This window comes from Paroedura picta, chromosome 3 (assembly GCF_049243985.1).
Source record: "Paroedura picta isolate Pp20150507F chromosome 3, Ppicta_v3.0, whole genome shotgun sequence".
NCBI lineage: Eukaryota > Metazoa > Chordata > Lepidosauria > Squamata > Gekkonidae > Paroedura > Paroedura picta.
The window spans coordinates 14,609,476-14,633,543 of NC_135371.1; the positions used below are offsets into that span (position 1 = coordinate 14,609,476).

The 24,068-nt window shown below is 46.7% G+C and overlaps 1 protein-coding gene across 1 annotated transcript in view; it reads right to left on the reverse strand.

Moving 5' to 3' along the window:
- GABBR1 (gamma-aminobutyric acid type B receptor subunit 1) overlaps nt 1–24,068 on the reverse strand; it is a 154,253-nt gene that overhangs the window by 66,479 nt on the left and 63,706 nt on the right. Inside the window, exon 3 of the mRNA XM_077324812.1 lies at nt 16,661–16,739. Within this exon, the coding sequence (XP_077180927.1) occupies nt 16,661–16,739 (79 nt within the window). The remainder of the gene's footprint in view (nt 1–16,660; nt 16,740–24,068) is intronic.

A 24,068-nucleotide genomic window follows, 5' to 3' on the forward strand; every position in this document is an offset into this window, starting at 1 on the left:
GGATCTGGCAACTTTGTTCCCATGTCCCCTGCTGGTAGCCAGGAGTGACTTGCCAACACTATTCTAGGCTCAGTCCTTGACATCTCCAGTGAGAAGGAGCAGACAGTAGGTGATGTGAAAAACCTCCACCTGAGACTCTGGAGAACCACTCCTAGGCTGAGTAGACTGCACTGACCTTGATTTAATTTAGTATAACAAATAACAAAACAAGGGTTTAATTTAGTATAACAAAAGAAACAGGGATCCTTGTGGCAAATTCAGCAAGAGATGAATGAACTAACCACAAAGAAATATCAAATGCCAAAATTATTATACAATTGGATTTCTGTAATCTGAAGACCAACCTGGAGGTTGTTTCTTTGTTTCTTCTGAGAGCTATTTTTTCTTAACCAGGGTTTTGTGAAACCCTGAGGTTTCTTGACAGCCCTGGAAGGGTTTCCCGAATGGGTAAGTTAACTGTTTTTTAATATATTTTTAAAATTTATTAAACATGTAGGGTCATATCAACCTGCCCCAATGGCTGATGATGTGCCTGGAGGGGGTGGGGAGGGAAGGGGCCCCAGGTGGGCATGTACACAGCTATGCTTCCCAACCATATTCTGCAGGATCATGCCACTTCTGGGGTTTCTTGAAGCCTGAGGAATGTTTCAGGGGTTTTTCAATGGTAAAAAGGTTGAGAAAGGCTGAAATAGACCCTCATCAGTATATTTTTCTTAAAATTCTTTTTCACATTGACAATTCAAAACCCAGGTTACAAAGTACCTTCACAGTTCCATGTGCCATCTGACCCATGTTCCCATAAAGGGTTACGGACAGGTCCACAGCTCTCTTAGGAATGTGAGTTAGATGGTGCATGGAATTGTGAAGGTGCTTTGTAACCTGAATTTTGAATGGTCAATGTGAAAAATGATTGCAAAGAAGACTACACCGATGAAGGTCTGTTTGATCGAAATGTTTATATTTGAATTGTGAGAATCTTCTATCAAAACAAATCTCGGAAGGAACCAAGAGACAACATCTTTGGAATTCAATTCACTTGTTCCTTGTCCTCAGCGATACGCAGTTGTATTTTTCTTTTCTCCATCATCGGCACTGTGTGGCCTCTCTCTGTTTGGCACCCACCTGGAGGTTGGCAACTCCATTACTTAGGCACATGGCTTCTTAAACTGGATCGGGGCAATTAAGATAATACATTTACATCTGAAAAGCCCTAGGGTTGGCGTGACCTGGAAAATGAGCAAAGCAAATAAATACATGCAAGTGAAAAACACCCTCATCCAAAAGGACGCTGGAATTCATCTTAGAAATGTCTTGCTGCAGCTGCCGGGACTTCCACTCCAAGCTGGCCCTTGGCCTTCAACCACGCCAAGCCCCAGGGAAGCTCACAAACAGGGCAGGATGGAGAAAGCCCGTTGTTCGAGCCACTGCAGCTGACAATTACGTTCGCCACAAGAGGAAGGCAAACGGCTCAAAGAAGCCTGCGGTGTAATTAACCAGCATTCAAGGGGGCTTCGTTTGGAGACAAAGAGGCAACAAGCTGCCTGATGCATTGGCCGTATTCGTTAAAGGCATTTATCCCCAAACATGTGTGTGTGCCGATTTCTGCCACCGCGGCTCTGCTTTTGTCCAGGCTGGGAAAGCTCTGGCCTCCGAGGGAATGGAGCCTGCAATTGCTGCCGTGTGGAATATGAGACAAACATATGACCTTATCAAATGCAATATCTCAGCGTGATTCAAGAGCAAACAAATTGGTGCTTTGGAGAGAGAGGCAAGGAACCAAGGGCGTCGCATAAAGGGCCGCGAGAAAGGCTGTTTCTCTCCTGGTATTCAGGAAATGGCACAAAACCGTTCAGGAGAGGTTTGGAGCGCGCCTAGATGGAGCAGACATTTGCGAGGAGCCCTGGGTTCTGGAGGTGGCCGTCATTCTTTTGGTTCTTGCACAGAGTGTAGGTTGTTTTAAGGGAATTGTTATTTCAGCGCTGTATTTTTTGTTATTGCGGCTTTCCCGCCCCTTCCCCCCCCCCAGTTGTGTTGTACCTCCGGTCCTTTCAAGGAGAAAAGTGTGTGTATGTGCGTGTGTGTTTGTGTGTGTATTTGTGTGTGTGTTTGTGTGGAGGAGAAATATTTTAAATACGATAAAGTCAAATGTTCCGCTCCTGGTTGCTTCCCATTCTCACGGGGTCAGAGAAAACAAAGAGAAGGTGGGTGGATAAGGCTTTGCTTTCGGGATTGTTCGGCTTTAAGGAGGTCAGTCGCCCTGCCATATGTCTTGCCTCTCCCTTGGTTGTTTGTTTTAAAAATTGTAGTGTGTACGCTCAGAAGGTGTTGGGGTCATTTTGACCCCGGTGCTCTGCAATGACTATGCAGTTGACAGAATTGTAACCTTGGGTCCTAAGCCTTTCCATTTCCCATTATGGAGGCTGTTCTCCACTCCAGAACACGTCCCCTCCCCTACTGGCCACGTTGGCCTATGCAAACCAGGGGCTGGCAACGATCCGGAAGTCACTTCATGCCAGCGGGACGTCCTCTGAGCAGAGTGCCAGCTCCACAGTGAACTTTGTGTAAGCAGAAGCAAGGCTTTAGACCAGTGGTTGTGGTGACTCCCAATCATAAAATTATGCAGGTGTTCTTTCACAGAAATTAAACCAAAACTGACCAATGGCGCAAAGATCCATTGTTCATGATTGCATATAAATTGGTTATATATTATATATAAATCGGTGGGCGCCTTCAGGAAGAGCAGCAACAGTGGCATGCAGTTAACCATCATCCCTTGCGCCGCCACTGTTGTTCCTCCTTTGGCCTGTGTAAAGCAGGGTATAAAAACCAGCTCTTCTTCTTTCCCCTTTAAACAGCTTCATTTCCCTGATTCTTTTCAGGGCTTTGAAGAAGCAGCTTTCTGGACCCAGTTCTCTGCCAAAAATCTAGTATTGCCCTTTATCAACTAAAGTAGCTCCTTTTTTCCTGGCAGTGCTCCCATGCTTAGCATACAAAGATGGTAGAACAAAGCTGGAATCCAGGGACACCTTTGAGACCAACACAGTTTTCTTGAAGGGACAAACTTCCATGTGCATGCACACTTCCTCAGAGACATTGAAACAGAGTCACCAACCATGAGATGCAGGAGGATGCTGCCAGGAATGGCCAAATAAAGCTAAGATTGGTTAAGGCAATTGGCAAAACCTGTGAAAGGCAGCAGGTTAGCATGCAGCCTAATACAACAGATGTGAGCACTGAATGGTAGTGGTATGCATATCTGAAGACTGTGGCATGCACATGAAAGCTTGTACGCAGAATCAAACTGTGTTGGTCTTAAAGGTGCCACTGGAACTCCAATCTTGTTCCACGGCTACACACCAACAAGTCGGCACACCTGTAGTGTTTGAATATGTCCCAGTCTGCAAGGGATGATGGTTAACTGCATGCCACAAAAAAATTCCACCTGCCTATTTTTGCATACCAAAGCTCACTTAAAGGCAGAGCAGCTCCCCGTCCCCTTGCATCCTGAGGCCTATGTAATAGACAGAGATTACACAATCTGATACAGAGATGGTGATCGCTTCATCTGTTGAATTCTGCCTATCGCATTTTAGGCTTGGGAAATGCCTGGAGATTTGGGGGGAGGAGTCTGAGGAGGGTGGAGTTTGGGGAAGGATTTCAGTGGGGGCAGCCAGTGCCATAGTCTACGGCCATTTTTTTCAAGATAAACTGACCTCTATCGCCTGGTGATAGTAAGAGATCTCCAGGTACTCCCTGTCTGCTTTGTTGTAGGCTGTGTTGGGTCCAGGGGGTGGCATAGTGATTAGAGTGCCGCGTGAGAACTGCACAGACCCAAGCTCCACCCTCCCATAGAAGCTGACTTGCAGAATGACTTTACGCCAGTCATTCTTTTTTGGACAAGCCTACCTCGCAGGGTTGTTGTGAGCACAGCGTGCGTGCTGCTTCGAGCTCCTCACACAGAAAGATGGAATAAAAATGTTCAAAGTAAACTCTGAGCAGCATCGCAGCCCTGCCAGAATGAAAAGGATGGCAACCCAGCAAAACTGTAGCCGAAGAGAGAGAACAACTTCCCTCCCTTCCCCCTCTCCCTTTCCTGCCTTTGCATCAAAAATGAACTGCATTTCATTACATTTCTTTATTGCATTATTCTTGATTTGGTTTATGAATATGGATAGCTTATTCATAGCCGGATGTGTTCATTCTGACTAGCATTTATACAAGGTATCTTAAAATACTGTATAATTTTATATTTTGTTGTGCCTTTCAGTCCACCTGTCTTTCTATATCTTTTGTCATCTCTTATGTGTGTGTATGTGTGTACGTGAGAGAGAGAGTGTGTGCATAGAATCATAAAATCATAGAGTTGGAAGGGACCTCCAGGGTCATCTAGTCCAACCCCTCACACAATGCAGGACACTCACAACTCTATCGCTCATCTACTGTAACCTGCCACCCCCTTGAACCTTCACAGAATCAGGCTCTCCGTCAGATGGCTATTCAGCCTCTGTTTAAAACTCTCCAAAGATGGAGAACCCACCACCTCCTGAGGGACCCTGTTCCACTGAGAAACCGCTCTGTCAGGAAATTCTTCCAACTGTTTAATTTCATCCCATTGATTCTGGTCCGTCCCTCCAGGGCAAGAGAGAACAACTCCTCCATCCTCTATATGGCACCTTTTTGGTTATCAGATCCCCTCTCAGTCGTCTCCTCTCCAGGCTAAACAGACCAAGATTCCCTAACCTTTCCTCATACATCTTGGTCTCCAAACCCCTCACCATCTTTGTTGCCCTCCTCTGGACATGCTCCAGTTTGTCTACATCCCTCTTCAACTGGGGTGCCTAAAACTGCACACAGTACTCCAAGTGAGGCCGAACCAGAACAGTGCACACAGTACATGCCTCTGTGCGTGTACGAGTGCAACCCTATGCATTAATGACCTTCAAAACATCCTGTCATTTAGAGCCTTGCTCGGGGCTTGCAAACTAAGGGCTGTAGCTTCCCTTCACTGAGTCAAATCCACCTTCCTCTTTTCCTGTTGTCTTCAACTTTTCCAGTGGTTCTTGTGTCCTCATCATGTGACCAAAGTATGATAGCCTCAGTTTAGTCATTTGAGCTTCTAGGGAGAATTCAGGCTTGATTTCATCGAGAGTCCACTTATTGTCTTTTGAACAGTCCATGGCAGGGGTAGTCAAACTGCGTCCCTCCAGATGTCCATGGACTACAATTCCCATGAGCCCCTGCTGGCAGGGGCTCGTGGGAATTGTAGGCCATGGACATCTGCAGGGCCGCAGTTTGACTACCCCCGGTCCATGGCATCCGTAACACTGTCCTGCGACACATAATTTCACATGAAATTCTGCTCTTCCTGTCAGCCTCCTTCATTGTCCACCTTTCAGATCCATGCATAGTAATAGGGAATATGAATTATATTGCTCATGGCTGCCAGTGACACATCCTGACACTATATAATCATGGCCACCCTTCCCAGCCTCAAAAACATTCTGATTTCTTGCTTGTAGTCTCCCTTTTGGCTGAGAATGGAGCCAAGGAACAGAAAACCTGGAACAATTTCAGTTTCTCCACCATCAGCCTTAAAGGTGTGGAATTCCTCAGTAGCCTTTATAAACATTCCCTTTCTAAACACTCCTCATCATAACTACTGGTGTTTCCCGTTTATACCCCATCTTTTGTCCCAGTGAGGATCCAAAGAAGTGTATAGATTTTGCCTCTGGCCATAGAACAAAGTTTGATCCAGGGGCACTCAACATTTTGTTCTGTTGCTTCAAACCCACTTGAATCTATCCTCTGACCTGTGTTATCCTCACAACAACCCTGTGAGGGAGGTTAGGCTGAGAGTATGACTGGCCCTGGGTCACCCAGCAAACGTCCATGGCACAGTGGGGTGATCCTAACTCTTCACTTTATCCATTACATCATGGGCTGCTACAAAATATGACTATTATTATTAATAACAATATAAAGGTAAAGGTATCCCCTGTGCAAGCACCTGGTCATGTCTGACCCTTGGGGTGACACCCTCCAGCGTTTTCATGGCAGACTCAATACAGGGTGGTTTGCCAGTGTCTTCCCCAGTCATTACATTTTTACTCCCCAGCAAGCTGGGTACTCATTTCACCGACCTCGGAAGGATGGAAGGCTGAGTCAACCATGAGCGGCTGCTGGGACCGAACTCCCAGCCTAATGGGCAGAGCTTCAGACTGCCTGTCTGCTGCCTTACTGCTCTGCGCCATAAGAGGCTCTAATAACAATATAGAAAGTTCTAAATCTTGGTCCACATGCTGGGACTCAATTGCAGGTTAGAACAGATGGGACTCTGAATGATCCATGACTGCATTTTAAAACGGCTAACAGAAGTCCGGGTCAGATTGGAACCATGCAGGAAGAGAGGCCTTAAAAAAAACTATTTGCATGTCTTTTCTAACTGCAGGATAAGTAGGGTGGTTTGATATGTCAAAATGATAGGGTGGAGAAAAGGTGTTCTGCCCCTTTAACAGAGACTTAATAGATGCTATTTACCAGGTAATGCTATTCCTCTGCAGACCATGAAAAGCTTCACTTTCCCCCACACACATTAAGCCTCTATTAAAGGGACAGAAAATTCTCTTGGCATCATAATGATGACATCAACAGGGTCTAAAATAAGGAACTGTATTTATGTGATGCCGCTGGTGTGTGTGTGTTTGCATTACTAGTAAATTGCCATGTCAAATCCTGTGGGAGCCTTGTTGGCATAGACAGCTCTGCCATCCCTGTGTGTCTAAAGATACAAAATGGGGCACACAGTGTGCTGTTGCAGCACAAAAGAGGAAAAAAACACTGTGCAATGACAACACTTCTTGATAAGAATTGACACAACACAGAGAAAGCTTACCCCATGCTTTAAAAGAACAAACATAACATTACAAAAGTGATGTATAACCCTAGGAATGCCAGTGGGGAAAATCCAAAATCCAAACGAGGAACCCCTGAAGCCTGCGTTTTGCTTACGACGGCTTCCTCAGTGAACCCTAAGAATCGTAACATAAATTCAAAAATAGAAGAAACACAGAATAATGTCAACCATGTTTACATAGGTACCCAATACTTACAAGAAACGTGTGACAATTAATCTGGAGCTTATTCAACTGAAATTTTTTTTCATGCACAAGTGCCTAGAGGCTTCCAAATAATGTGGTACAGCAATCCTTACCTCTCTGTTCACGCTCCCTGCAGGTTTTTATGCCTGGCAAAAAGCTGTGCAATACTGAATTGACCACTAGAGGGAGCAAAATGATCCTGCCTTGAGCTGGGGGTTGGACTAGATAGCCTGTAGGGCCTCTTCCAACTCTTGGGCCTAGTCTGCACACATAGGATAATGCACTTTCAATGTGCTTTGGCAGATGGATTTTCCTGTGCAGAACAGGAAAATCTACTTCTAAAGTGCATTCAAAGTGCATTATCTATTGTGTGCAGACTAGGCCTAGGATTCTAAAATAATGCACAGAAAAGAGAAAATAACTCTAATCAATAGGAATACATAAGGGACGGAAATGAAAATGCGTAAGTGCCGATTGTCCTGGTTCTGAGTGTTAACGTTTCCTCCTAGAAGTGAATGCTATTACGGGTAAAATCAAGAGAAACTTGTGAGGTCTCTACACCTGGCTACGTGAGGTTGCGCTATGTTATGTGCGAGCACCACAACATTCCTGAAACGCAACTCAGAATTAATTTCTACTGAAGTAAAAAATGCAAGAATAACTAGCAAATCCGACATTTTCGATCCCTCCCCCCATCCCCAAAAATGTGAGGATGATGTCCTGTCCCTCCCCCACCCTGTTTCCTCTCATTAAAAAGAGGCCAGTTTAGTGCAAGATCCAATCAGAAGAGTAATAAATCGCTTAGACAGGGTGAGGGCTCTCCTAACTGTTGACAGATAGATAAAATAGGATTAGCATCAAATCTAATCTAGGAGAGTACAGGGAGAGACTTGATAAACTGATCTAGTTAGAGACGTATAGAGACCGTATAGAAGCTAGTCAAACATATTTGTATTTGCAAAAGGTGGGTCATGCTAAAATAGCACTTACCACGAGTGAAAAATCCTAAACCCTTGTTCAGATTTATTTGGGGGGGGGGAATGGATAATAGCATTGAGCATCTTAATGAATCCTGATTCCGCATTTTCACATTAGATTCTCTCTCCCTTTCAATTGCTTCTGTAGGAGAACAGTGACCTTTAGATCAGCCACAGAACGCTCTGGAAGATTATCACCCTGGGCTTTCCTGGATTAGATTTGATGTTAATCGCATTTAACCTATCTATGCTCACCCGCTGACTATTCTTTTGATTGGATTTGGTTTTAAACTGGCTTCTCTTTGTGACATCTCTCCCCCCCCCCCTCCCCTTTCCTGTCCTTCGGCTGTCTGTCGCTTTAAGTATAAATGCTGAATCAATGTACGCTCCGTGCGATTGACGAAATGAGCTCTGACTCACAAAAACTTAGGCTGGGAAAAAATGTCAGGCTGCAATGCAGTCTGGTCGTAGCCACACGGATGGCTTTCAGATGGGGAGGCCTGACACACACGGTGTGTTGCCCACCATACCTGGCCTCCACTCTTGCCCCTTTTTTGGCTGCGGATAATATACTCAGCTGCCTTGGTTGAGCAGGTCCTGGAGGTAACAGACACCTTTCAGAGAGAGGGTGTCGTTCTGCCCACCTTGAAAGAGGCGATCCTGAGATTCCTGCTGAAGAAATCATCCCTGGATTTCACGGACAGGGAGGGTACCCTGTAGACCAGCCTTTTCCAACCTTTTGACCATCGAGGTACCACTGAAATATTTTTCAGGCTTCCAGGTACCAGCTGGCCATGCATCCCTGCCAGCCCACCCCTCCCCCCAGAAGTGAGAGGAACCTTGGGTGGCAAAACTTAAATGGCCAGAGCCCCTCCACACCCCTCCAGGATCATCACTGGCCTTTTTGGGGGGTGCCAGATCACCTGCCCAAATAAGGGTAGCCCCATGAAGAAGAAGACAAGCTGACTTGGCTTGAAAACAGTTTAAGTTGTAATTTGTTCCATTTAATATTTCTGGTAAGGGCTTGGAGGAGGAGCGTGTTTCATGGCTTAAGTGCCACTCAGTGCTTAACAACCACTCAGGGCGGCTGCTCCGCCCTGAGTGCCTCCTCCTCCAACCGGCTTGACTGTCTGTCCAGCGGCCAACCAATTGCCTTCCTTCCCCCACCCCTGACTACCCCCTCCTCCTTCCACTTCCCTCCGAGGCTCGGAGGCTGCAGATCACTGCTGCATGAGAGCTGCACCTGCGGTGAGTTCCCTGCCTGGGGGCCTCCAGCCTGCAGCCTTTCCAGGTTCTGGGGGGAGGGAGAGGCCATCTCCAGAGTTCTTCCACCCCACCACAATTTAGCGCCCGTTGTATTCCTGAATGCAACGGGCTTGGCTCCTAGTAGAAATTATAATCGCCAGAACAATTCCCGGTGGATGTCTCATTTTCAGAAAAAATTATTCTTCCTCAGTGACTTAATTGTGTATAATGTGTTAATCTCTATGACAAGTCCTGAATAAATCTTTAAGTATCACCTAGCCCATTGGGTCAAACACTTCTAAATGGTGTCGGGGAAGCCATGGTCAAAGCCTACACCCAGTTCCCCTTCCCTGATGTGAGAGGAGCCTTGGGTGGCAAAGGTTTAAATGGCCAGAGCCCCTCCCCTCCCCACCCCCTCCAGGCCCACCATTATCCTCTGATCTGTGTTATCCCCACAGGGGAACTGTGTTTCTGTGGCCCTACTCTTCCTTGGTTGGCCCACACAAGTTGGGGATGCTGAGAGGCTGTTGCTCAGTCCTGTGTTGTTTATGCTATGGATCCCTGTAGGGTTCCGTCTTGCCCCCCCATGCTGTTCAGTATCTACATGAGTTCACCACCAATATGTGCTTGACACCCATCTCTAATGTCTAACAGCTGAGTCAGGTGAGTCTGCAGAGGTCCGTCACAGGGGCCCAGAGATGACAATGGGATGTACGAAGGCCGGTCGACCAAATCTCAGTCCCACCATGACTGTTGCCCAGTGACATAGCTGCTTGGGGATTACAGAGTCAACCAGTCCTGGAAGGGGTTGCACTTGGCTTAGGGGCATTGCTAGATCCTGGCCTCCCATGGGAGGCTTCCTCTGTGGCACATAGTGTCTTTGAGCAGCTTTGGCTGCTATGCCACCAAGAGCTGTTCCTCAGAAAGCATGATCTGGCCACACTGGTGCATGCTCAGATTACACCCAGGTAGGATTGCCCAGTAATCTGGGCTGCTGCCTGCCAACATTCAGCCGTCCGCAGGCCAGCCAAATAAGGTGATGTGGCGATTGGTGTGTGATGATGTCACTTCTAATGCGACCCAGAAGCACAATATCATGCTGGGGTGATGATCTAGCACTCCTAGAAGTTCCAGTCAAATGCTAGACTTGCCCTCCAGATGTCCATGGACTACAATTCCCATGAGCCCCTGCCAGCGTTTGCTGGCAGGGGCTCATGGGAATTGTAGTCCATGGACATCTGAAGGGCCTCAGTTTGACTACCCCTGTGCTAGAGCATCACCCCGACATGATGACAGCGCTTCCAGCTATTGGTCCCCCCCCCATGGTTAGCACCCTCCTCCCTCTGCCAGTTGCCTGGCAACCCTACATCCGGAGTAGATTGCTGTAATGCACTCTGTGTGGGACTGTGTTTGAAGTTGGTCCACAAATCTTAGATGGTTCAAAATGCGACAGCCAGTCTATTGCCAGGGGGCTGGGACTGTATCATCCTGGTGCTGAATGATCACACTGGCCACCTGTTTGTTTCCAAATACAATCCAAAATTCTGTTTTCCACCTTTAAAGTCCAAAATGGTTTGGGGCCAAAGTACGTTAAGGTTCACCTTCTCCCATATTATCCACCTCAGCAGCTAAGATGCTCCTCACAGTCCTACTCTCTGTGCCCCCAACTTTTGAGGTCTTCAGTGGTAGCACCACACCTGTGGAATGAATGCCCTTCCCCTTGGGGCTCACAGGGCACATATGTAACTCTCTCTTGGCACTAGGCCAAACCCTGGCCGTTTGCCCTGGCTCTTAACGCCATCTTTATAGCATGCTTTTAGCCTGAAAGCTATTATTCATTTTAAGCTGCTCAATGACCTACATTTTCACAATCAGGCGGGGCTTCTAATGCTGGATTTTAATAAACAACTTTTGAGTTTTTTTTTTTTTGGTGTATTATGTTTACTTTGTAAGCTGCCTTGGTCAGGTTCCCAAGAGAGGTGGCATAAAAGATTCAAAAGAAAAAGAAATGGGCTTTAAGCTGCGGCTGTGCTCCTGTTTAGTTTTTGCCACCACGAACTAGCACAGAAGTAGGTTAGGCTGAGAGTGTGGGATTAAGCCAAGGCCACCTAGTCAGCCTCGTGGCAAAATGGGGATTTGAATGTGGGTCTCTCAGAGCCTCCGGCCACTGCCCTACACTGGCAACTGGAGAAGATATTCAAATGTAGAATGCACTGCCAGAGGATGTTGTGATGGCCACAGGACTAAATATCTTTAAAAGGGGATTAGATAGACATCTGGAGGGCCTGCAAGATGGAGCTCTTCGGCCAGGCATTTGGTTGAGGCCAGGGCTGAATCTGCACTTACTTTGTTTATTCAGTTGTGGGTCCTGCTGAATCTAGATTGATTTGAACTCGGGTCTTCCTCTCCCCCGCTCATTGAAACAAAAAAGTGTTCTAATCATGGTTAGGGTAGTTCAGAAGGGGAGGGGGGAGTCAAGCACAGCTGAAGCCTCTTTCTTTGTTTTCTTGAAGGGAGGGGGGAGAGGGTTGGGGACAGCAGAGGAGGGGGGGGGAAACAAGAGGCAAATCGCTACCAACAGAAATTAGGGCTTCTGGGAGCTTCTGCTGAGAGAAATTAGGGGCTTCCCCTTTAAGGCAAGCTTGCCACCTGGGCAGCCTTGGCCAATCAGGGCTTCTTTACCATGGAGTTCAGGAACAAATTTGAAGCAGCAAGAGCTCCTCATGTTTTCTCATGCTTTCTCAATCTGACTCTCCAAATACTGAGGGTTAAAACTACTCCAGGATATTGCAGGATAAAAGTAGGGTCTCTCTGGATCGATCATGCTTGTTGCAGAGGGAAAATTTAAATCAGACAAAATCAAAATGGAAATTGCATTCAGTGGAGATGGCAGGAACTGAATCAAACTGGGATTGGAATAAAAGCTCCATGCAGACTCCACCCAGGGCGGTACCCCGTGTTACCATCTGAAGATCTCTAAATTGAGGTCAACTAGGTTTCTCACTCCTAGGGAGAGAGAGTTATTGACCCATGCTGAATGGGGGAGAGGTTTTTTATTCTATTGTTCGCCATCTTGTTATGCTATATTATATTTCTGTATTAAGCCATTTTTGTATTTAGGGGATTTTTGTATTTTTGTATTTCATTTGATTAAATATTTTTGTATTTAGGGGACTTTACTGATTTGTAAACCGCTGCGAGACATCTGAGAGTGGCGGTATATAAATATAAATTTTTTAAAAAGTCTTCCAATGGCTACTAGCCATGGTGACTGAAGGGAACCTCCACATTTGAAGGCACTAATCCCCTGAATCCCAAAGCCCAGAGGCAACATGGCCCTGGCTTCTATGCCCAGTTGTTGGTCATCCCAAAGAACTGGTTGGCCACTGTATGAGATGGGATGCTGGACTCGATGGCTGATCCAGCTGGGCTGTTCTTACGCTCTTCAGTGTAACCACGAATCAGAGTCTGGTCCTATAACCGTCCAATAACACCCCTACTTTATCTGGATACAGTTTCCATTCATTGGTCCTTGTCCTGCCTGTTCCCACCTCTAGGCCTGCATTCTGAATGCCCTTTGCTTCACTTGACTCTGCCGAAAAAGAAAAGTGGAGATGTGGAGCCAGATCTTCAGGCGGCCTCTCCCAGCAGTTTCATATGGACATTAAAAAGCATGCGGGACAAACTGGAAGTTTGCAGGATTCCCTACATTTCACCCTTCAAGGAACAAGGATGGGGAGCTGCTCATTTCCCCCTTATAACACCCCTCACACAAACACATGAAAACAGTAATGCTGAGACCACCCTGCAACAGCCATATGCCATGTGACGAAGGGAATCTATGACAGAATTCTCCTGCATCTGCAGAACTAACTGGGAAGGTGTAATGGGTTGGAGGCCCTGACCTGAATGGCCAAGGTGAACCTAATCTTGTCAGATCTTGGAAGCTAAGCACAGGTTGACCTTGGTTAGTCTTTGGGTGAGAGACCTCTGAGGAAGTCCAGGGTTGCTACTCTGAAAACTGGCAATGGCAAACCACTTCTGAATGTCTATTGCCTTGAAACCCTATGGCATTGCCATAAGTCAGCTGTAACTTGATGATGCTTTCTACAACCAATGGATTGGGTCTTGGGTGTTGGGGAAAGGGAGGATGCCCTTTGTTTCTCTTTCCCCAATCAAATATCCCCACCCACCCAGAAGAAAGACAGGGCCCTAAATCATACTTGTATTCTTTTTCCCCCTGATCAAGCAGTCTGAGCGGGTGAGAGCATTTTCAGTCAAATTCCCTCCCTCCCCAATGCCATGGCTCTAAGACACAATTGGGGAGGGGCGACCACTGCTTTGTACAGTTCAGTGACACTTGGGGGGCCTTGATCACCTGTATCTTATGCAATTTTGCACCAAGGGCCATTGCCAAGGCCTCATCAGTCATTCCTAATCCAGCACACTCCATCTCAGAGGTAGAAAAAGCAGGTGAATCCACAGCTGCAGAGCTCAGAGGTCCTCCGTGCTGCTAAGTGCCTATAAATATTCCTTTATCTTGAATAAACACTGCTCAATGGCAACATTTTCTTCTACCAACAAAGCAGCTAACTCGTTTCCAGCATAAACGCAACGGAAGCTACAAAGATATCCCTGTCCTAGACAGGCTGTTGGCACCCACACACACACACACACACACACACACAAACAACAACGACACCAACGAACATACTGATCAGCCATCCCAGTTGGGTATTGGGCTGTCTTTGCAGTACAGCAGTTACTTACAAGTGGATTCTCCTATGTGGGCAAGCCAAGCCAGTGGAGAATGATTGGTCTTGAGCACAATCAAGGGTTGTATGTGTGTGAGACAGTGCTCACAGGTATGGAATTTGGTACCTTTCCCCCCTGAGGATGGAACTTTATAACTGAACAATTAGGTAGGCCAACATAGCCTGGAGTGGTGACAGCTTGGGAGATAAAGAACTGGCCATGCTCAGTACTTACAAAGGAGACCAAAGAGGGTTGCTCTGCAGAAGAAGGCAATGGCAAGCTACTTGGACATAGGAGGCTGCCTTATACGGAATCAGCCCATTGTCTATTGAGGTCAGTCTTGTCTGCTCAGACAGGCAGCAACTCTCCAGGGAGTTAGGCTGGAGTCTTCCCCCACAACCTCCTGTTAGACCCTTTGTAACTGGAGATGCCTAGGATTGAACCTGGGACCTTCTGCATGCTGAACAGAGGCTCTTCCCAATGACGAGCCACTCCTGCTTGGCTCTTGCCTGGAGTACCCCGTGGGTGGGTTGTCATGAGTCAACGGCAACTCGATCCCATGCTGTCCTGCATGGGACGACTGGTGCCCTTTTTAAGAACAGAAGAAGCACTACACACAGTGGTGCAATATCCAGCAAGATATTTTCATTTGCTGCTCCCGGAAACTAGTTCGAAAGCCGAATAATGATCCGGAACGAAAAGGAGACTAACAGCTTTCTGGTGGCAGAAACTTTTGAAGACTAGAGTCTACTTCATCCGAATTATGAAATGGAACTTCTGTTGGCAGGTACGCACACGCACGCATATAAACATCGACCGAGACAGGCCAGCTGACAAGGGAAATGATAAAAGAAGCTGCTAAGTGCTGGAGGAAGCCATTCAACCATCTGCATTGCTAAATTTTGTGCTGCTGCCATTAAGATACGCAGCACCAATGGAGGTTAAATATGGTTAAATAAGTACCATTTTTATACAGATTTTAGATTGGTTTATCTAGTCAAATCTTAGATTTTTCTTTAATTTTCTTTAATTACTTATATTTCTAAAAATTTTAAAGAAAACTTTTAGACTTTTAATTACTGTGTTATTGTTGTTGTTTTTGAGTGGTCACCAAACTCTCTCTCTCTCTGTGTACGGTCTGAACTGTGATGTATTCTGATGTTGGTCTTAAATAAACAAGCCATTTAACCTTGTGCCCCCTGCAGGGTGCTTCGCTCTACGGGTCGGAATCTGCTGATGGTCCCAGGCCCCTGGGAGGTACGCCTGGCCTCTCTAGATTTCAGAAATTACAGCAGGCTTTTCTCTTCCAAGGGGCCTTTGAAGTTGAGGTGGTCCTGGAGGCCTCTTCCGCCAGGTGTTTGGTTGAGGCTGGGTATAAGATCAGCACATGGGCTCAATTTGGATTGGGACCATGGGATGCAGAGAGAGAGGGGCTTAGGACGGACACTCCTCCTGTGCGTTCTTCCTGACCTGAAAGGGCCTGTGTGGTACATTGTTTGTTCCACGGCAGACATGTAATGTGTTGTGCCTCCTTGCATGTATAGCCTCCCAATGGAGCAACCAACATCCCTCTGAGCCATTTCAGATTGTGGAAATGTCACAATGGGAGGTCAAAAGCTCTTTCTGAATGTGATCAGCATGTCCCTAGGAAATATGGAACTTCAGAGCATACCTGGCCCCTAACCCGGGGACATCCATGGAGGAAACATGTGTTGTTTGGTCCTTAGTTTGTGATTTGATCTGGAATGATATAAGATAGGGGTCCCCAATGTGGGGACCAGTTTTGGAGAGGGGATGGTTTAGAAATCTCAAAATAAAAATAAATAAATAAACAACACCCACCAACACCTTTTCTGGTACCCAACAAATGTTTTTAGAAGTGGGTAAAGCAAAGTAGGGCTTCTGTTCTGCAAGACTTCTGATTGGCTGTTCTGGTTTTTTAATGTGTTGCTTTCGCAGCAGCTGCCACCCCAACACCAGGACCTTCATTGTGTGGCTGAAGGTAAGCTGAAGCAACCATTTTGTAGCTGGCTCTACCTCCTGAAGTAGCCATTTTGTGGCAGCCATTTTGTGGCCGTGCTCTCCGTGCTTTGTCAGGATTCCAAAGGTCACGATTGAAGTAGGAATACACAGCGCCGAAAGCTCATATAAAGGCAAAATTTTAATGTGCGAAGTACAATAAAGAGTAAGACGAACAACTGTTATCAATGAAGCATTTTTCAAGATGAAATTTCTTGTAGAATATATCGAAAATGTTTTGGGGGAAAAACCATCTTCAATTCAAATCAAGCAACTCTATTGAGAACCATAATGGTGAATTCCTTAAGAAACACCAGACTCTATTTCAGTGCAAAAATCAAATTGCAGTATGAAGGAACTAAATATGCTGTAACTAGGGACACAGTTTCTGTGTGACAACATCCCTAGTTCCAAAAGGCTACAGTTGATGCTGTCACAAATTCAAGAGGTGCCTGCAGGTCAGAAAGGTTGGGAGCCCATAAACTAGGAAGGACAATCTTTAAAAATGTCCATTTTATGTGTTCGATCTCCAGCGTTAAGGACCAGCTGTGCGGAGAAGTGTCTTACCTTCAGTGATGTTCAGGTGGAAGGCCCCGTCCCCAGCTTGTAATATCACCAGCAAACACAGCCCTAGGAGCAGCAGCATCTGAAGACAGGAAGAGGACAGGTTGCTAGAGGGTAGCACAAACACATGGCATTCTCTACTCTAGAATGGAAATGAACTCTGCAAAAAAACACAAAAAAACCTGCTAACAGGTCCGGAGAAAAATACCCTGGCATTGTCAGTCTCCAGGCAATGTTTGGAGATCTCCCATTTTAAAAACAGTCTTTAGGTTGCAGAGATCAGTTCTTCCAGAAAAATGGCTGCTTTGGAAGGTGGACTCTATGGCACAAGAGCCCTCTCCAAAACCTGCCTTCCTCAGGCTCCATTCCCCAAATCACCAGGAACTTCTCAACCCAGAGGTGGTGACCCTAAGCTTCACCAGGTGAATAGCATCCCATCACAGCTGCTCTCTAAAGCAGGGGTAGTCAACCTGTAGTCCTCCATGGACTACAATTCACATGAGCCCCTGCCAGCGTTTGCTGGCAGGGGCTCATGGGAATTGTAGTCCATGGACATCTGGAGGACCACAGGTTGACTACCCCTGCTTTAAAGGACAGGGCATTTTTAAGTCCTGCAATTGGCAACCTTAGCTTAAAAAGAATCATCTCAGTCTGTACCAACTAGATCACCTGAATTTCATACAAATTCTGGAGGTAAATGGCATGAATTGTGCCAAATAAGCATGGCTCGGTTCTGCATAAGGGATTTGGGTTCTGCTAACCCTTAAAGGACTACAGCAGCTCATTGGCAGAAACATACATCACTTGCTACCAGAAATGCATAAGGCTCAGTGTCCAGCTCAAAAGGGGAGGGACTGTGGCTCAGTGGTAGAGCAGCTGCTTGGCATGTAGAAGGTCCCAGGTTCAATGCCCAGCATCTCCACTTAGAAGGATCAGGTAATAGGTGATGGGAAAGACTTCTCCCTAACACCCTGGAGAGCTGCTGCCAGTCAGAGTAGACAATGCTGACCATGATGGACCAGTATACGGCAACTTGTTGTCTACATGAAAAAGCAGGGCAGAGAAGGAAAAGCTAGTTTGCCATAGGGTTGCCACCTCTTGCCATGGGTGGAAGACTGGGGGGGATTAGGAATGCCAGATACAGGTTGGGAAACCTGCTATGGATGGAACCTGCTGAGGACTGAGACCTCTGTGGGGGTCTCCACCTTCCAAGGCATCTATTTTCTCCAGGGAACTGATCTCTGTTGTCTGGAATTGAGCTGTAATTCCAGGGGATCCCCAGGTCTTGACTGGAGGCTGGCATTCTTAGTTTACCAGCTAGAGCAGCCTTTTTGAACCTTTTGACTGTGGAGAAGGCCCTGAAATGATTTTTCAGACGTTGATGAGCCCTGGAAGTGATGTCGGCTGGCCACGCCCCTGGAAGTGACATCACTACCCACACCCTTAACCCTCCTTTTGCTCCCTCCCCCTGCCTTTATGACTACTATAATGGCTCTGCCTCATGTATACTGGAAAGAAGAGGAGGAGCTAAGAAATCAGTCCAGACCCTCCCATAAGACGCCACTTCAGAGCTCCTGCAGACCCCCATCAGAACTCCCACAGACCCCCAGGGATCTGTGGACCCCTGCCTGGGAATCCCTGAGCTAGACTCATGGACTCAAGTTAGCCTGCCTCTGTATCCTTCCATGTATTATTCTGAAGCACAGAAAGATTTTCCTCCCAAGCTGAGTTCCTAACACCTTGAAGCGACATATACCACCAGCATAAGCTGCCTAATATTGCCAAAATTAAATGCCAAAATATTGAAATTGGGTCTCCCCCTCCCCTCCACTTTTCACCCATCTAATTGTTGATTTTGCCCAAACGGCATATTTCCCTACTTTGTCTTGTCATTCCATTATAGCTGGAATGTTTGATTGTCTCCAACATCTGGCAGATACAAGTCTGGCAGCTGTTAGCATAAACGAGACCAGCTCTTTGTCTCGAGAATCAACGCTTCCTTTAGTGCTATATGCTAATAGAGGATCTAATTGTAAGTCTTATCCAAGGCGTCTTTACATTCATTTTTTTTTACTTTAGCACACTGTTGTTTTTCTTCACTAATGGACATACCATCCAAAATGTAGGAAACCTTTCTGTTTTTTTCCCCACGTTTCAGGCAGAAACTGCTAATTGTCTGCTGGCATAGTGGAGTGGTTGGAGATTGCTGGCCTAGAACTGGAATTGAATCCTGCAGAGGGTTTCCATGAACAGAAAGGGGGCATTTCCCACAATTCCCCCTTCCTGCTGTGGACCCCCAGCTAATTCCTCAATCAGATTTGGAGTAGGACCTTTTGGGACGCAGAGGAAGGAGGAAGGTGAGGAAGATCTATTCTGTTGACAGATGTTTCTTCTGTCAGCAGAAATGGTTCTTGGGATCCAAGTTCTTGATTCCACTCCCAATTCAGCCGTAATTTTCACTGGGTGTTGTTGCTTCTGTCTTTCTGTCGACCTACTCTATGCAGGGCTGTCTGAACTCCTGAGCACCCTGGGCAGTTGCCTGGGGTCCCCACAAGCATATCTATGTCCGTACTGATTGGTGTGTGAATGGACAAGCTGTTTATATAAGAGGTGAAAATTGCAGAATGTAGAGCTAGGCAGAGATTTCATACTGTGCCATCTCCTCCTGTATGGTTTACCAATTGAGGACCATTTATAGGTTGACAATTGTGTTTTTCACGTTCAAGGCACGTTTGTGTTGCTTAATCTTTTCTGAACAGCATGGTTTTAAAATGTTTAAACACTGATCTTGTTGGGAGGTAGCGATAAATACAGGTTTAATTGTATCAATAGTTTACGTTTTTAATTCTGGTGAGTGGGTGTACAGGCAGGGTCTCAGTGGACTACTTGGCCTGGGGGCCTGCAATGCAGTGAAGACGGCTAAAATTCTTCTTCTTCTTCTTCTTCTTCTTCTTCTTCTTCTTCTTCTTCTTCTTCTTCTTCTTCTTCTTCTTCTTCTTCTTCTCCCCCCCCAAACCTCATCCTTCTCAGGCTCCACCCCCAAAATCTCCAGCTATTTCCCAAGCTGGAACTGGCAGCCTTAACTCTATCTCATGCCCTGACCTGGATGGCCCAAGCCCGCCTGGACTTGTCATCAGATCTCAGAAGCTAAGCAGGTTCAGCCCTGATTAGTACTTGGATGGGAGACTAATAAGGAGCTCCAGGATCTCTATGCAAAGGGAGGAAAAGGCAAACCACCTCCGTTTAATCACCTGCACTGAAAACTCTACTGGGGTGCTGTTAGTCATCTGCAACTTGGCAGCACTTTACGGACACACACTTTGTCTCATGGGATTGCTGTAGGGCTAAAATGAGGGAAAGATAATCATGCATGCTCCCTGGAGCTTCCTGAGTGCCTAAAGAATATCACCAGGGTGCTGTGGCACTGGAAGCCATTTTCACTTATAGTCCACAGAAACAGCAACCACTTACATGGATGTGTGCGCATGTCTATAATCTCCGTCACCTTGAACACTATATAACGGACTTGCTCAAATTCACATCCACACTTCCCTTTTAGATCTCCCCTTTCACCAGTTTTCCCCCCAAAGGTTGTTAGATAAGAAGTCATTCTCCTGTAAAAAAGGGAAGTAAATGGACTCCCCTCGAAAAGACTCAATCCAAGGAGAACACACATTCTTTGTTCCATTCACATTTTTCACCCTATTTCTCTCTGGTTTTGTCCACCAAATTGCTATACTTATCTACTGCCTGCTCTCTCCATAGCTTAAAGGATAAGTAAAGCCCAGGCGTGCACAGGGAAGAGCCAGTGTGCTGTGGGGAAAGTACCGTTTTCCCAATACAAAAGCGACCCCTGAGGAGTCCAAGGACTATAAAATCCCCTCAAGTCACTACTTAGCGTCTGAGGAAAACATTTGGATACTATAACAATGTCCTTAAGAACAGGGGTAGTCAACCTGTGGTCCTCCAGATGTCCATGGACTACAATTCCCAGGAGCCCCTGCCAGCAATTGCTGGCAGGGGCTCATGAGAATTGTAGTCCACGGACATCTGGAGGACCACAGGTTGACTACTCCTGCTTAAGAACATAGAAAGATGCCCCAGGGCATCTTAAAGGTAGCAGGCTGAGTGTAGCATACAGTTTTGTACCATAAAAGCTAATGGCCGTCGATAGGAGGCCTTTTCTAGGCCTCCTTTAAAGCCATCTGATTTTGTACCTAGGGATTCCAGCCAAAAGGTGACACCTGGAGATCTTCCACCATTACAGTTGATCTCCAGTCAATCACGATCCTGGAGAAAATGGCTGCTTTAGAGAGAGGACTCCCCCCGCCCCAAACCCCACCTGTCCTGGGCTCCATTTCCCCAAATGTCCAGGTATTTCCCAACCCAGGGCTGGCAACCCTGTTTGCAACCCATCACTGAATGAGGCATTATTAGTTATGCCTCAATGGTTTTAACTGCTTTAATTCTGTTGCTGTCTCTAAAGGTAAAGGTATCCCCTGTGCAAGCACCGGGTCATGCCTGACCCTTGGGGTGACGCCCTCTAGCGTTTTCATGGCAGACTCAATACAGGGTGGTTTGCCAGTGCTTTCCCCAGTCATTACCATTTACCCCCCAGCAAGCTGGGTACTCATTTTACCGACCTCAGAAGGATGGAAGGCTGAGTCGACCTTGAGCCGGCTGCTGGGATTGAACTCCCAGCCTCATGGGCAGAGCTTTCAGACTGCATGTCTGCTGCCTTACCACCCTGCGCCACAAGAGGCTCTAAATCTACTGCCAAAGAATTCTGTGTGGCCTCAGATTCCGATATTAAGAGGAGTGGGGAATCAAACCTGGTTTACCAGATTAGAAATCCACACTCATAACCACTACACCAAGCTGGCTCAAAGATGCTTATAATTGCCCTCTCTTCCTCTACCCGCAACATGTACCTTGTGAAGTTGGCGAGGCTGAGAGAGCCCTGATATTCCTGCTCGGTCAGAACAACTTTATCAGTGCTGTGGCGAGCCCAAGTTCACCCGGCTGGCTGCACGTGGGGGAGCAGGGAATCGGACCTGGCTGGCCAGATTAGAAGTCCGCACTCCTAACCACTACACCGAATTTTCACGACCAGGAGTCTCAAAACAGCTTACAAATATACTTTCTCCATGCAGTGCATAGTTTTATAAATCACCGCCATTCTGCCTTTTATCTGGCTCTTTTCTAAAGGAAAATGCCCTGAATGCTCCTGGTTTGGATCCACCTGTGTGTTTCCGCAGGTAGAAGGATTTCCGCAGGACTTCAGGGGAGCAATAAGATCATGTTGCAAGACTAGAAATCCTTCTGCCCATAGAAACACTTCAGTAGATCCCTGCTATAGCCCATCCCTTGATAGTTTATATGTTCTTTTTTGACCTTTTGCAGCTCTATAATAACTTTTTGGAAATGGGGTCACTTGAAATGTAGGCAGTCTTCCAGAGGCAGCTGCAACATCCAGCTCCCAGCATATTTTTTTCCAATTTATTTTCATTGCAAACATGGTCTAGGCCTAGGGTTTCTAACCTCCAGGTAGTGGCTGGAGATTACAACTGATATTCGGAGCACAGACATTAGTTCACTTGGAAAAAATACTCATTTTGGATGGTGGATTCTATGATACCATATCCCATTGAAGTCCCAAACTGCGCCATCATCAGGCTCTACCCTCAAAATATCTAGAAGAAGAAGAAGAAGAAGAAGAAGAAGAAGAAGAAGAAGAAGAAGAAGAAGAGTTGGTTCTTATATGCTGCTTTTCCCTACCCGAAGGAGGCTCAAAGTGGCTTACAATCACCTTCCCTTTCCTCTCCCCACAACAGACACCCTGTGGGGTAGGTGAGGCTTACATCTAGAGCCAGCTTGATGTAAGAGAGCCAGCTTAGTGTAGTGCTTAGGAGTGTGGACTCCTAATCTGGCGAGACAGGTTTGATTCTCCGCTCCTCCCCCACATGCAGCCTCCTGGGTGACCTTGGGCTCGCCACAGCACTGAGAAAGCAGTTCTGACCGAGCAGTAATATCAGGGCTCTCTCAACCTCACCTCCCTCACAGGGTGTCTGTTGTGGGGAGAGGAAAGGGAAGGCGACTGTAAGCCGCTTTGAGACTCCGGGTAGAGAAAAGTGGCATATAAGAACAAACTCCTCTTCCTCTTCCTCTTCTTCTTTATATTTCACATCCTGAAGCTGGTAACCAGAGTCCGGAGGCAAGAGGAGAATCCTGTCTTGTTAGAGGGAGGTTGAGGAATGTGGCTTGCACACCACACCTTCTGGATCCCCAGGGCCATGCATGTTACTTTGAAGAGGCTTGTTTCCCTCGGTGCTGGGCCAGGTGACTTGCAATTAAAACATAAGAACATCCCTGCAGGATCAGACCAGTGATCTGCCAACCCCATGCTGAGAAATTCCAGGAAATCTGTGGGGTGATCAGAGCGGGCAGGGCTTGGGGGGAGAGGGACCTCGGTGGGATACAATTCCACAAAGTCCACCCATTTCCCCCCCCCCCAGGCGAATCAATCTCTGAAGTCTGGAACTCTTCTGTAAGTCTGGGACATCTCCAGGCCCCACCTGGAAGCTGGCAACCCCAGACCCATGGACCATTCTAGACTAGCATCCTGCTCCACACAAAGGCCAACCAGTTGCCTTGGAGGAACAACAACAGGGCACAGAGGCATCAACTTTGAGTTAAGATGGAAGAGCCACTTCTTATAACGCAGGCAATGATTTCCTGCAGCTCTCTCCTTGAGGGCACCCAAACAAGCATTTGCCAGCACAGAGATAGTCAGGGGTGGACAGGAGCAAATGCATATGTTTCGTGAACCAGGAATGAAAAGCAAGGTCCTGCTTTAGGATGCTTTGGGCTGATCCTGCGTTGAGCAGGGGGTTGGACTAGATGGCCTGTATGGCCCCCTTCCAACTCTATGATTCTGTGATTCTATGATTAATTTGGCTGGAAACTGAACCCCATAATCCTGGTTCAGTCCTGGACTGCTTCACTGTTTTTAAGAAGACGACTGTGACCAGAACAAAAACAAGAATGAGGCAGAGGCATAGTATAGATTCGCTGAACAGTCTGGGTATTTCAAAGCGGGGGGGGGGGGGGGGGGATGGAGAGGCAAAAGGAGAGCGCTGCTGCCCTCTACTGAGCATTCTTTAAAACTGTGGGTTTTTCTTTACTCCTTTGTTTCTGCTGCACTCTAGTGGTTGTCGAAAGGATTGCTGCACATGAAAAGGCAATTGGTTGTTTTTTATATATATACACACACACACACACACATATATCCTGCCCTGTCTCTTGGTCTCCAGGTGATTTTTTCAGCAACTGAGCTAGTAAAAGGGATAGCATGGAGGGGAGTATCATGTCACTGAGTTTATTAAAGTAAGTAATAACCTGACTCATGGTA